Raw genomic sequence first — 15409 nt, forward strand, 5'->3', positions numbered from 1 at the left:
TGATATTGCCAAAAGTATTCACTCACCCATCCAAATCACAGGTGTATAAAACCAAGCACCTCGGCATGCAGACTGCTTCTACAAACATTTGTGAAAGAATGGGTCGCCCTCAGGAGGTCAGTGATTTCCAGCGTGGTACTGTGATAGGAGCAACCTGTGCAACAAGTCCAGTTATGAAATTTCCTCACTACTCAATATTCCATAGTCAACTATTAGTCATATCATAACAAAGTCGAAGCAATTGTGAACGACAGCAACATACAAGACATTTTGGAAAATTTCATGCTCCCAACTTTGCCAACCTCACACTCACATCCACACCTATGGGTTATTTACAGTAACCAATTAACCTAACCCCACTAACTGCATGTCTGCATGTCATGACTGTGGGAGGAAACTGGAGTACCCGGAAAAAATCCACGCAAACACAGGGAGAACATGCAAACTCCACACAGAAAGATCCTTGCCAAGGTGGATTTGAATCCAGACCTTCTTGTTTTGAGGCAGCAGTGCTAACCACCGTGCTCTCCACTGGATAAATCCAGCACTCCATGGGACTCAGTCCTCAGGTCTGCAATCAGTCCCCACCATTTTCTTAGTTCACCCTTATAAAAAAAAAAAGCCTCCTCTATTTATCCCTCCCTCCCTCATTTCAGCCCATTTGTCAACCAATCAGCATTTGGTAGACATCATCCGCTTCCAGGGACATGCAGTTGGGATTTTGGAGGACTACACGGGAGCACGTTTGAAGTGGGTGAAAAAGCCCCTCCACTCCATGTATATGCAGACACCCTTGAGGGACCATAAATTATGCTTCAAGCTGCATCCACACTTTAAGTGATTCACTTGTTGCACATTACAAGCAACTACGGTGTTCAGGTCGGGACTGTTATCAAACATGAAACATGATTGGCTATAAAAAGAGCATCTCAGAGAGGCAGAGTTTCTCTGAAGTAAAGATGGGCAGAGGTTCACTAGTTCTGTGAAAAACTGTATCTACAAATTGTGTAACAATTTCAGAATAATGTCCCTCAGTGTAAAATTGTGAAGACTTTGAATATCATCATCTACAGCACATAATATCAGAAGATTCTGTGAATCTAGAGAAATCCCTGTACACAAGAGACAAGGCTGAAAATCAATATTTGATACCTGTGATCTCTTTGGACCCTCAGGCGGCACTGCATTAAAAACAAGCATGATCCAACCATGGAAATCACTGCATGGACTCAGGATCACTTCCAGAAATTACTGCATGTGAACACAGACCACCATGCCATCCACAAATAGGTCAAAGTTTTATCATGCAAAGAAAGCTATATGTGAACAAATGCCACTGCCTTCTCCTGGCTAAAGGTCATTTAAAATGGACTTTGAAGCAACTATGGGTGAAAGGTCATTTAAAATGGACTGAGGAAATCTGAAAAACTATTGTGGTCACAGGAGTTGAAATTTGTGTCCACGTTTTCATTGCTACTATTCATTGCTATTTCATTCCATTGATACTCAGCTTTACCTATCCATGAAGCCAGATGACACACATCAATTAGTTAAACTGCAGGAATGTCTTAAAGATATTAAGGCCTGGATGACCTCTAATTTCCTGCTTCTAAATTCACATAAAACTGAAATTCTTGTTCTCGGCCCCACAAATCTTAGAAACATGGTGTCTAACCAGATACTTACTCTGGATGGCATTACTTTGGCCTCCAGTAACACTGTGAGAAATCTTGGAGTCATTTTTGACCAGGATATGTCCTTCAATGCACATATTAAACAAATATGTAGGACCGCTTTTTTGCATTTGCGCAATATTTCTAAAATTAGAAACATCCTTTCTCAGAGTGATGCTGAAAAGCTAATTCATGCATTTATTACTTCTAGGCTGGACTATTGTAATTCATTATTTTCAGGCTGTCCTAAAAGCTCCCTGAAAAGCCTTCAGCTGATCCAAAATGCTGCAGCTAGAGTCCTGACAGGGACTAGAAAGAGAGAGCAGATTTCTCCCATATTGGCTTCTCTTCATTGGCTCCCTGTTAAATCTAGAATAGAATTTAAAATTCTTCTCCTCACATACAAGGTCTTGAATAATCAGGCCCCATCTTATCTCAAAGACCTCATAGTACCATATCACCCCAACAGAGCACTTCGCTCTCAGACTGCTGGCTTACTTGTGGTTCCTAGGATACTTAAGAGTAGAATGGGAGGCAGAGCCTTCAGCTTTCAGGCACCTCTTCTGTGGAACCAGCTCCCAGCTTGGATTCGGGAGACAGACACCCTCTCTATTTTTAAGATTGGGCTTAAAACTTTCCTTTATGATCAAGCTTATAGTTAGGGCTGGATCAGGTGACCCTGAACCATCCCTTAGTTATGCTGCTATAGGCCTAGGCTGCTGGGGGGGTTCCCACAATAGACTGTTTCTTTTCATTCACGTTATTTACTTTGTTTGTACTTCACTCTGCATTTAATCATTAATTGATATTAATCTCTGGCTCTCTTCCACAGCATGTCTTTTCTCTCCCCTCAGCCCAACCGGTCGCGGCAGATGACTGCCCCTCCCTGAGCCTGGTTCTGCTGGAGGTTTCTTCCTGTTAAAAGGGAGTTTTTCCTTTCCACTGTCGCCAAGTGCTGCTCATAGGGGGTCGTTTTGACTGTTGGGTTTTCTCTGTATTATTGTAGGGTCTTTACCCACAATACAAAGCACCTTGAGGCGACTGTTTGTTGAGATTTGGCGCTATATAAATAAAATTGAATTGAATTGCAAAGAAAACAAAATTTGCATCTGCAGTTTCATCCATGTTTACTGTATCCTCCAGAGAAAGGAGAAGAGGGACCTTTCAACTTGTTATTAGCGCTCAGTTCAAAAGCCTTTATCTCTGATGGTATGGAGTGTATCAGTGCCTATGGAATTGAAAGCTTTCACATCCCAATATCAACTCTAAAAAGTGTATGTACGGGTTTCAGAGCAACAGATGCTCCCTTCTTTTTCAGGAAGGTCTTGTATATTTCAGCAAAACAATGCTGAACTGCAGACTGCATCTATTACAACATAGCTTTGTAGTAGAAGAGCCTGGGTGCTGAACAGAACTGCCTGCAGTCCAGACCTTTCACCACCATGATGGGACACCACGAAATAAATAATACAACAAAAGAAAACAGAAAACCAAAATTTAACAAATTTCTAACTCTGGCAAAATACTTTTGCATCAGGGACAAATAAATCTATCTACATGTCCTGCAAAACAAACCCTTGAATAAGCAGCCTGACTTGCTTAAAAATTTAGTAATGAAACCAGAAAATGTGTAAAAATCAGGTGTTGGAGAGCACTCCTACATACATGAAAAACACCTGTAAAGCCAAGTAATCATGCAGCATGCAGGACAATAACCTGAATAAAGAATGTTTGTAACATTTTATTGAGGACCATGGCCTACCAAGGAGACACACAAAAGAATACAGCTGGTGTACTAAAATCACTCACCAGGTTACCACAGTGTTCTCCTCTAAAGGACACATCTCTGTACTGGATCTGAAGCCACATAGATGTTTCTTCTTCACGATGTACTATTTGCATTAACCAACCACTAAGTTAGAACATGCCTACACTGATCTCACCTGCAAATTATATTATATGATACGGGGGGACTGAAGCCATTACAAGATGATCAAACACCTCATTTCAATTTAATTCAATTCAATTACATTTTATTTAACCCCAGTTCATAATGACAGTCATCTCAGTGCTTTATATTGCAAAGTAATGATCCTAAACTATTGGCGATTGAACCCTAATGATGTCCTGATTCCCTAAGAGCAACTCTTTGGTTACAGTAGGGAGAAAGAACTTCTTTTTAACAGGAAAAAACCAGAATTAGGTTTTAGGTATTGGTAGCCATCTGCTGCCAATGTTTTTGGACATGAGAAAAGTAATGACACACAAAAAAAGGAAACAAACACAATCAATTCAGTTTTATTTATATAGTGCCAATTCACAACAACAGTCACCTCAAGGTGCTTTATATTGTAAGCTAAAGAAAACCACAATAATCACATGACCCCCTATGAGCAAGCACTTAGTGACAGTGGGGTGGAAAAACTCCCTTTTACCAGAAAGAAACCTTCAGCAGAACCAGGCTCAGGGAGGGGCAGTCATCTGTCACAACTGATTGGGGGTGAGGGGAAAGATGAGAGAGCAGAAACAGGACAAAAGGCAAACAGGTGTACAAACACAGAGTGAAGAAAAAACACTGCCCCCAACAGCATAACCCTGTTGCAGCAACTAAGGGAGGGTTCAGGGTCACATGATACAGTCCTAACTATAAGCTTTATCAAAAAGGAAAGTTTGAAGCCTAATCTTAAAATTAGACAGTGTCTATCTACCGAATCCAAACTTGGATCCGGTTCCATAGTAGAGGGGCCTGATAGCTGAAGGCTCTGCCTCCTGTTCTACTTTTTAAAAGTCTAGCAACCACAAGTAAGCCTGCAGTCTGACAGTGAAGAGCTCTGTTAGAACAGTAAGCTACTATGAGGTCTTTAAGATGAGGTGGGGCCTGATTATTCAAGACCTTGTATGTGAGGAGAAGAATTTTAAATTAAATTCTGAATTTAACAGAAACAGTGAAGAGAAGCTATGGTCTCTTACCAGTCCCTGTCAGTACTTTCACTGTAGCAATCTGGATCAACTGACAGTTTTTCAGGGAGCTTTTAGAGTGACCTGATGATAAAGAATTACAATACTCCAACCTAGAAGTAATAAATGCATGAAATATCTTTTCAGCATCACTCTGAGACAGGATGCTTCTAGTTTTAGTGATACTGCACAGATAAATGAAAGCAGTCGTACATTTTTGTTTAATATGCTCACTGAAGAACATCTCCAGATCAAAAATGACTCCAAGCTTCCTCACTGTGGAGGCCAAGCAAATGCCATCTAAAGTACCTGGTTAGATATTACATAAGATTTTTTAGGACAGAGTACAATAACCTTAGTTTTATCTGAATTTAGAAGTAGCAAATTAGAAGTTATCCATGCCTTTATGTCTTTAGTTAAACTACAGGCATGCCTTAATTTAGTTGATTTATATCATGTGGCTTCATGGATGAATAAAGCCGGGTATCATCTACATAGCAATGAAAATGTATGCAGTGTTTTCTAATATTGCCTAAGGGAAGCATGTATAGTGTAAACAGAACTGGTCCAGCACAGAATCCTGTGGAACTCCATGACTAACTTTTGTGTGTGAAGATTCCCCAAACTGGAATCTATCAGTTAGATATGATTCAAACCACTGCAGTGCAGTACCTTTTAATACCTACGTGTTCTAATCTCTGTAGTAAAATATTGGAGTCCGCAGTATCAAATGTTGCACTGAGGTCTAGCAGGACAAACACAGCAATGAGTCCACTGTCAGAGCACATAAGATCAATTGTAACCTTCACTACTGCTGTTTCTGTGCTATGATGCTCTCTAAATCTTGACAGAAACTCTTCAAATAAACCATTTCTTTCCAAATGTTCAGTTAACTGTTTTACAACCACTCTTTTAAGAATTTTTTAAATAAAAGGAGTAATGGTATAATTGCTGCCACCTTAAAAGCCTGTGGTACGTAGCATGTTGATAAAGATAGATCAATCATATTTTAAGCTGAAGCATTAATTATGGTGAAACAACATCTTTGAGCAGTCTTGTAGAAATGGGGTCTAAAAGATACATCAGTGTTTTAAAGGAAGAAAGTTAATAGGAGAGAGTCTAAAAATTATTAAAATTGCTGTACTTAATGACACATTTGTGAGACAGCTGTGAATAAAAAAAATGTTTCTCTAATGGTTAAAATTTTGTTTATGAAGAAGTTCAGAAACTCATTGCTAGCTCGACAGAGCTCTGACTCTGTAACCTCTGTAGCCTGGCTGCAGAAACCTGGGGTTGTTCCTGTTTCCCTCAGTCCATGAGGAATAGGATGATGAGTAACAAACTATTTTTCCTTCTAAATGAGTGCAGCATCATTTCCTCTCCAACTTGTGAATTATCTGTTTTAGTGTGTGCGTTTTGTGAGTTTTACCAAATTAAAAAAATGTGCCTTTCACATTCACCTACCAAGTGATACCAACTGCAACTTCAGTTTCAATCTTGTATAAGACATCTTGTGCTTGTGCATCTTTGATGTGAACCAGTTTAAAAATAACCCAGCCAACACTAAAACATGACCTTGAACTCAAAGGATGCTGTGGGGGGAGAATGCTTCCCCACATCTTACTGTCACAGCTGAACATCTCCTCTAACCTGTTGGGTGTAACTCGTTCCAAAGTAATGCATTACTGTAATCACATTAGATTTTTTATTTTTAGTAACACAGTAATGTAACACATTATTGGACTAAATTCAGTAATCACAATACAGTTAGAATGATGTCATTACTTGCATTTCAAAGGTTCTTCAAGTATCTGGATGACAGGTGGATCAACATCATCTCTTTGCAGGCATCTGCACAGACAGCTAACACAAAGCTAGTAACTAACCCAGAGTGATGTTAAAGCAGAGCGGATGCTGAAGCCAGCATGAGCAGGTTTGTAGCATTGAAACTTCTATTTCTACCTGTGCATGTTTCTAAAGTAGCATCACTGTGGCAATTGTTTGAAGTCTCTTTGGGCTGCTTTTTGGCTTCGCTTTTTGTTGTCAGTTTTGCGTTCATATGTAACACTAAAAGAAGAATCATATGTGTCCTCATTAGGTTAGGGACTTGTATCAGTGTGTGGGATTGTAACCTCAGGTATATATTGTTAGCTGGTAATTATGTGACAATACATTTCAGGCCATGTTACGGAGTAATGTGAAAGTAACAAATATCGACCATCCTGTCACAGCTATAAACACACAAAATGCGAATGGAAGCAGCTTTGGTGACAGTCTGATTGAGATGGACTTTGTCAACAGTGTCATTTGTGTGATTGCAGGGAAATGATGGAGAGCACGTTAGAAACCACCAAAGTCATATAAAGGACCAATTCATATATTCTGCAAATGAAGTTCAATTAAGTTAACTGCCATTAAATTCTGACAATTTGTCAAAGTCACTGACACCACTGACACAAGCACAAGGTCATCTTTGACATGACCACACATTTTAATTATATTAAATGCATAGACAAACACACTTACTTTAAACAGCAATAAAGTCTGCTAAACTAGTGACAAGAGCCTGCAGAGGTGTAACTCCAAAGACTGTCAAACAGGAGACTGCAGTCCCTGTCCCATGTGTGAGCATAATTTTGCTTTGTTTGGTTAGGATTAGGTAACAAAACTACTTGGTAAGGCTTAGGTAAAGAGTTGGCTTGGTTTCTCATATGCCTGCTCACAATGCATAGCTCTTTATATGAAAAATTATGCTAATGTGTTCCCAGGGCGTTCAAATATGAACACCAAGGGTAGTGAGACGGGAGCGCAACCCTGCTAGAAATGGTACTTCTCCGAGTAAATCTGAAGTAATCTAAAGAAATCTCAAGAGTTTTCCATTAGAGGCAATTTTGCCTGGAATTCAAGTATGACCCTTTGAAGGTATGCTAGTTTTTTCTTCTCTCCCATATTGTATTCTATCCTGTCTCCCTCTCTGCTTTTTCTTTTCTCTTTCCCCTGCAGCCAGTGGGCTGGCCCTCCCTGAGGCTGGTTCTGCCAGTTTTTTTTTGTTTATTTCTCCCTACCATCACAAAATGCTTGGGAATCATCTGATTGTTGGGTCTTTACCTTGAACATTAAGAGTAGCAGCTGTAGAAAGGCTACATTAATATAGTAAGACCATTTACTTTTAGCAAGCTAGGATTAGTTATGCTGTTTAGCAGTTTATGCAATATAATATTTTTATGACCATCCAATTGCCCAACTTGGTCCCATCTCTACCTCTACCGCCTTTGTTGGGGCCTTGATATGCTACCACTCATCTAGTAGTTCAGATAACTTTAATATGAATCAATGCTATATTGTGATTATAATTACTTTATACAGGAATATTGACTTTACTTCAATCAGAAAACCTGAACTTGTGTTAAATGAAATTGGTTTCCCTACACAAAAAACTACAAAAACACATTTTTCTTTTTCATATGGAGAACTTAAGCTGGGGTGTGAATCTTGAAATTGAGCCAGTTTTCCTTGAAACCCCTTTTAAAAGAAAAGTGAGGTGTGAAAACTATGGAAAAACATTTCCAGGAAAACGGGCTTCTCATTTCACCACATTCATCTCTTTTAAAGCACATTATTCAAAAGGGAGAGAGGAAAGATGAAATGCTTTCAATATTCACAATACAACACTGGCTGCATTTGAAATTAAACAGTATGCTCAATCAAAATGAAAATAAAACTTGAAATCTTTTCATCCTCAATGGTAAACTGTACAAATGAAGTTTGTACAGTATGCAAAGCAGGAATGAAAACACAGGGTGCAATGGGAACAAAATCACCAAATGCAACACTAGCAGATGAGCAATGACATTATCTTTGTGGGTATAACTAATTAGAAAACAACAGGGAGGATGTCTTCAAATGTCGGTGCCAGATATGTCTGAGGGCTTATATTCCACTTTCTTGGCCAGGATAAATCAGAGAGCTATTGATTCTCACGAGCTCATTTCCAGGAATCTGTGTACATTATCACATCGCTCTCTGGGAAAAAAGTATGTGACCTCATTTCTGCATTCTTCAGGGATCTCTACTGAGGCGTTCACAACAGTAGAGATGATCTATGTTTACGTTAATGTACCTTGAAATCTAGGACAAAAGAATACTAAAAATCATATTAGATGATGTAGACTGTATTCATGCTCTACAGCCAGCCCAGAAAGCAAAGCAGACTTTCCACATGTTAGGAGCTAGAGTGATTGTATAGCTTGTAGCTAGCCAAGAGGAGAGATGGATTATCAGTGTCTGCGGAAGCACAGCGATTGGCCAACAGCTTCTGTTGTCATGGTTTTCATCCCTACAGATGGCCATGGTTACTGTGGCAATGGCAGCAGGCTCAGCATCAGCAGCAGTATTACATGGAAGACTATGATAAGAACACTTGGAACATTCCTCACTTACAACTTCTTTTTGGAAACAGGGGTTCCAGAGATTCGAACACTGCCACAGGTGAAGGTTGGACTTTTAAAACCTGTTTGGATTTGGACTAGCAGGTAGGAAAGCATTCTGCATGCCCTAAATACATGTACAGGCACACAGGCGCGCGCACACACACACACACACACAGAGGAGCAACTCTATATATGTGACAAAGTGCTCCAGCTGAAACGAATCCAGCATTCCTGGCTTTTGTTCACCCATTTCTCTATCAGAGATTACCAGGGTCAGTACAGCAGGTTTAAGCTTCTGTCTTTCCCCAGAATGGCAGCCCCATCTGTCAGCCTCCTCAGGACCTTTCGCATGCACATTAGAACAACCGGTCCTTTCTGCACCACAGCAGCAAAACCTCCCATAGCCTATTAACTATACATGCATTAACATCATGCAGTAAAAAAAATAACAAGCTTAGTCCAGCTAATCAAATCAAAAGTCAACTAATTCAGTGAGAGCTAACTGTTTGAATTACACCATCAAAGTAATGCTCATCTTCTAACAGTCTAAAGAAATTCAGGAACAATATCAGAGAAGCCTACCTGATAAATAAATCCCTTATTGAGGTCCACTGAGAGCATGGTGCACGTCCTGAAATGTTGGGGCAGGATGCCCGCTAACTCCCCTTGTGCTTGCGGCAATAGTAAGATAAGAGGCTAAGGCTAAGGGCCTGAGCCCCACTCAGCTCAGGGTGACTGTGATTGATGTAAAAAGACTCAGAGAGACTAGCAGAGAAAGACGGCTAGTCTGTCTGTGCATCTCAGTCAAACCCTCGCCTCTCTCCTCAGCCACTCTCCTCAGCTGCTTTTCCCATGCTTTAATAAGGCAGCAACCTTACTCCAAAAAGCCCAGCGAACACAACATAAAATCAAAAGCAGGGAGCTCGACACTGCTCTGGCTCTGCCTGTGCCTCTCCCCCTGCCTCCAACGCTTTTCATCCAGGGTAGCATCAAATGTTTCTGACAAGCGTCCATCCGCCAATCCCCCCAGAGAGATTAGCGCTCTGACATCACCAGTGCTGTGCTGTGCAGAGTTCTACTGCTGAGCTTCCAAGCTCTGTTGCTCTGTTACCTAAGAAAAGTCTTAGGTCGTAGGGAGTCAAACAACACCATCCTCAGTTCGAAGCCTCTCACAGCTATAGGTCAAAACACACCTCTAGCAGAGGAAGCAAGAAGCAGGGTGTAGTGTTGCAGTACTGTACGCAGGACCTACCTGAGGCAAAGAAGCTGCTCTCTGGCTGTAGTGCATTGTCAGCAAAACTGGTCAAGACATGGTGTGCAAGAAACAGATCCCGAGGAACAAGCAGATATTTCGACTGCACTGCCTGAGACAGCTGTGAAATTACATGCTGCCTTTGTGGCTCGTGTCAGCTGATATTTCTGAAAGGTTTCATTAACAGAAATGGCACTTATCATTGAAACATTTATAAGTGAACATCAGACAGCCATTTTATAATTACAGTACCCAATCTAATTTTCTATCAGCCTGCCTCTCCTCATCTAACCATCTGTCTCTCATCTTCTCCAACCAGCTCTGTATCCTCTTCCTCTACCTACCTCCATGCCCTCTTCACCGTCCTCTCCACTGACACTGCTATAATTAACCGTGGAAAGGAGCACAGCCAGTCTGGGCTGCTAGCTGTAGTGGGGAGGCTTCCTCCCTGCCTGCCAGTTTTGCACAGTTGGATCACCAAGTCAAACGGAGATTTCACACTGATCCAGGAACACCATGCTCAAAAGAACAAACCCGGGCAACTCCAGCAAACTTCCTCCATCTGTTCTCACTGATCTTAAACAAATCTCTCGATAAAGCAACAGATCAATATGGCCATAAAAATAGTGCCTCCTGATTAAAAGCTGACTAATATGTATCTGCTTTATAATTTGTCAGTCAATCTTGGTCAATCACAGATACAGTCGTGCTTAAAGAAAAGTACACCTTCTATCAATTCTAAGCTTTTATTTATCCGGAGATAATAAAAAAAAAAATCTTCTGGTCTTTAACAGGTCTTAAAATTTGGTAAATATAACCTCAGATGAACAACAACACATGATGTATTACACCATCTGGTTTTTTTTATTTTATTTAACAAAAACTAAGGTAAAATACAGAAGCGGTGTGTGAAAATTTCAGTACTCACCATGATTCAAAAGCTTGTAGAACCACCTTTAGCGGCAATAACTTGAAGCAATCATTTTCAGTCTCTCATATTTTGGCCCACTCCTCTTTACAACTTTCACTGAGGTGCAGGGGTTAGTCTAGGCTCACCTCTCTTAAGATCCCACCACAGCACTTTAACTGAGTTAAGATCTGGACCTTGGCCAGTGCAACACTTTGACTCTTTTCCTTTTTAGACAAATTCATTCACTGGTCTTTACCCATGTGGTAGATTTGCTGGTGTGCTTGGGATCATTGTCCTATTGAATGACCCAATTTCAGCCAAGTATTAGCTGTTGAATAGATGGCCTCACATTAAATAATCAGCCCTCCACCACTGTGCTTGACAGTTTGTATGAGGTGTTTGTGTTGATATGCTGTGTTTGGTTTTCTCAAAATGTGGCCCTGTGCATTATGGCCAAACAGCTCCACTTTGGTCTTGTCTGTCCAAAGGACATTGTTTGGACAGAAGTCTTCTGGGTTGTTCAGATGCAACTTTGCAAACCTAAGCTGCTCCCATGTTCTTCTTAGAGAGCACACACTTTACTTTCTGATGTTATAGAGGTGATATTAAATATTTTTATGTATTCACAATATTTAGTAATGCCAAACTAAATAATACCTTTGGTTATCGTCACCCAACTGAAAAGTCATTTGCTGGTGGAGGCAAGCAGAGAGAGCTTGTTGAGATGAAACGCATTTTCTGACTGGTCGATTCTAGCCAATCGTGTCGCGCATGAGAAAAACACCTAAGCGTGGCAGACCCACCTCTCACACCCCGAGAAGAGCAAAAGCTATATCGGTTCATTTTGCACAAACTGAAAAAAATTGTTTCAATTACCATAAAATAAAATCATAAATAATATTTGTTTGTTTGTTTGTAGATGTAAAAGTCATCAGGGAAAAATTAAAGTTCCAGTAAGCAGAGGATTGCCCTCAGCCTGGCTCTCAGCCCACAGTTGCATAAACAATATTTTGTCAGAATAGATGACATGCACATATCAGAACTCTTCTCCGGGGCTGGCTCACTTCTCTGCTCACACTCTTACATTTGGCTTATACTCTACAAGTCATTTCATATGTAGAAAGCCTTCAGATTATCTGTTGTTACTTATTTATGTCAGCCTATTGTAGATGCCAGATGCATGGTGACATGCGAGGCTACTGTAATCTAAAAATACCCAACATCTGTTAAGCAAGCGGGCTAATTAAAGATATGACTCAAATACAGCTGCCATATTACTGTAGAGTCACAGCTAAACATGAACACGCTTTTGCCATCTGAGCCATCAGGAAATGTATTCGATCTTTCACTTTTTAAACTTTGGATTACTTCCTTATTGTTGAAAGTAGCACTGTGAACAGCTAAAGTATCAGTAAATGGATGTAAAATAGTATAATTCATGTTCAAATTTCTACCTAAATAACCTGTTTTGAGAACAATTTACTTTAAATATAAAATCTGGGAAAATCCTGTAAAAATTCCACCACCTTTATAAAATAGATGCATTTGAAGACTAGAGCTATTTACAATTTCATATGCACCCAAAAAAACAAAATGTTGGGGATGGACTCTAATATTTTCTCTTTGTGAAGCTTCAGATTTCCCGAACTTGCAAATCTTGAGTTGGAAGACTACTGAACACGCTGCACCGCCGCCTCCCAGCAAGAATGTACTGGGTTGTCCACCGAGTTTGGATGATCTCAATGTGTCTGCGTGAGTTTTCTCTGGTTTTCATCACACGGTTGATTGTGGTGTGAATGTGAGATCAACAAAGTACTTAAAATACAGCGAGTAGAGTGTTGTATGAATGTATGAGTAAATCTGGCTCATAGTATGAAGAGCTTAAAATCTGGAAACTGCTCCATTTCTCACTTGAGTAAAGATTATTCAAACTGCAAGCTTACATGTTATATGTTGATGTGATGAACTTATTAGCAAGTGACTGTCTCTACATCCATCAAGCACCCCTGGCAAACATCTTACTGTTGATTGACCTTTGTTTGAACATCTGTTCAAGATGGTTGAAATTGAAAATGAAAATAAAACTTGTGCTGACATCCAGAAAGTTACCTGGCCATCTGTAGGATGTGTTTCATGCATTTTCTAGCAAGAGGAGGCTCGTTTATCCAAATTGTTGCATGTGATCACTTTTTTTCAGTTTGAATAAAACAAAACCAACAAAAAACATGTGTAAAAGGGGAAATGATATATTGGACAATGGTGTAAATCAGTTCTTTGCAAGCTGGGACTGTACCCACCACCTTCTCACTGCTAACACTGCACCTTATCTACTGAGCTAAACAGCCATCACACTATAGACACAGATTGGCTCTATAGCCTTACAGTACATGGCTCTTATCAGAAAGCAGCTGGATAACTGAGGGGCCTGTGGCAGTTCAGGGACCGTGCAAGACGCAAAAAAGTCATATAATTCACATTATTCTGCATAGAATAGAATAGAATGCCTTTTATTGTCATTATACAGGATGTACAATGAGATAGGAGGGCCACTCCTGTTCAGTGCCATGCAATAGAAAATCAAATTCTCTAAAATAAAAAAAAAAAAAAAAAATGTGTTCATATCTGTATTATTCACATTTTATATCTATACATTTCTGATTATAACCATTTCACAACCAGTTGATTGTTAATGAAATATTGCTGTATTAAAAATAAATAAAGATGGATGCATTTGCTTTTTTTTCTGCAGCAATAATATTGACCTAGTTTGTAAGAGAAGGTCTTCCTAGATCACTATTATATTACATTCTTTCTAGCCATCTGCCTCATAACCACAGTTTGCAGTTCTTGCTGTCAGACCAAACCATGTTTGGCCAAGGACACAATGTCACTCTCTTATCTGTCTATCATGACTGTGTCCACCCAGTGAAAGTTAATCAAATAGTCACCATGCTTTTAGCTCTATTTTTGGTCTCTACCACCTCCTGAGAACTAGAACTGGTTCTATCTGCCAAAGCTTTCCACCACTTTCTCTAGCTTGTTGCTAACTGTGTCATTCACTTATAACACTGACGAGAGTCTAGCGACATAACCAAAACAGCAACCACAGCTGCAAGCAGCAAAAACAAGACAGTGAGCTGAAAGATACTAAACTGCCCTGAATAGCTGTAGATCTCAGGTGATACGTGGGATCCGCCTGTCTCCAACCCCTTTCATACAAGATCTATCAGTCATTATGAATTTAAAAATATAGAATAAAAAAAATGTAGATTATAGTGGCTTTAATGTGTATTATGTAATTACAACCTATACTATACTATACTAGTATAATGTTGCAAAAAAAATAATTTCTTAAAGAATTACTACCTCAAAATTGTATACATCCAAAACCTTTGACTAAATACATTTTTCACTGCTGTCCTTGGTATTATTATTATTATTGAGCAAATCGATATGACATTTTGCAGACCAGAAGAAGAGAATGAGAGCTACTCACCACTTCTTTAGTTTCCTGGGAACTTTGTTCCTGCAAGTCCAAAAAAAACAAAAACATCAAGAAAACACTTGAGCAAGGCATGTGAGAACATTAGTCAGGCCTGATGCTGTGTAAATAAATCCTTTAACATGTAAACTTTGAGTGCACCAGATATTTCAAAAACAGTAATGCATTTGGATGTAATACTTCCTGTTTTAAATTAAACATACTCGCATTCTTGACACTGGAATCCTGGTAACCTAGTAGAATTGCACACAATGGGACTGTTTTTTTTTTTTCTTTCTTTTTTTAACAGCCATGTTGTTTGCTAAGAAGTCCCTGAGATTCTCACTATATTAACACCTCACATACTCATACACATCCTGGAGAAACCATGACAACACTTGCTGTGTGCTGCGTAGGAGGAGGAACGGGGAAACGGCAATGAACTACAATGACAGGGAAACAACTACACTGCATTGACACTGCGGGGGAAACAGAACAGCCATCCCATACCACATCAGCCCCGTCAGGCTTCACTGTACACCGTAAGCTGCGGAAAACTGAGTCCTCATGTAACACAGCCAGAAATAGAACAAACGAGGAGAATATTGATTCACCTCTATTTGCTGCTTTTTATCATGGTGAGCACAAAGCAGCACATTTCATATCTCCTCTAGCACTTACAGTGCTACCCAAGGCAGCTGACAT

At 39.8% G+C, this 15409-nt stretch overlaps 1 protein-coding gene across 4 annotated transcripts in view; it reads right to left on the reverse strand.

The window, feature by feature from the left end:
* The window catches only part of LOC115795826 (sodium-driven chloride bicarbonate exchanger-like), a 63766-nt gene that overhangs the window by 47152 nt on the left and 1205 nt on the right, over positions 1–15409 (reverse strand). For all 4 annotated transcript variants that reach the window (XM_030751963.1, XM_030751946.1, XM_030751939.1 and 1 more), the window contains exon 2: positions 14720–14749. In XM_030751963.1, coding sequence (XP_030607823.1) covers positions 14720–14749 — 30 coding nt within the window. The remainder of the gene's footprint in view (positions 1–14719; positions 14750–15409) is intronic.

This window comes from Archocentrus centrarchus, chromosome 2, assembly GCF_007364275.1.
Source record: "Archocentrus centrarchus isolate MPI-CPG fArcCen1 chromosome 2, fArcCen1, whole genome shotgun sequence".
In the NCBI taxonomy this organism is placed as follows: domain Eukaryota; kingdom Metazoa; phylum Chordata; class Actinopteri; order Cichliformes; family Cichlidae; genus Archocentrus; species Archocentrus centrarchus.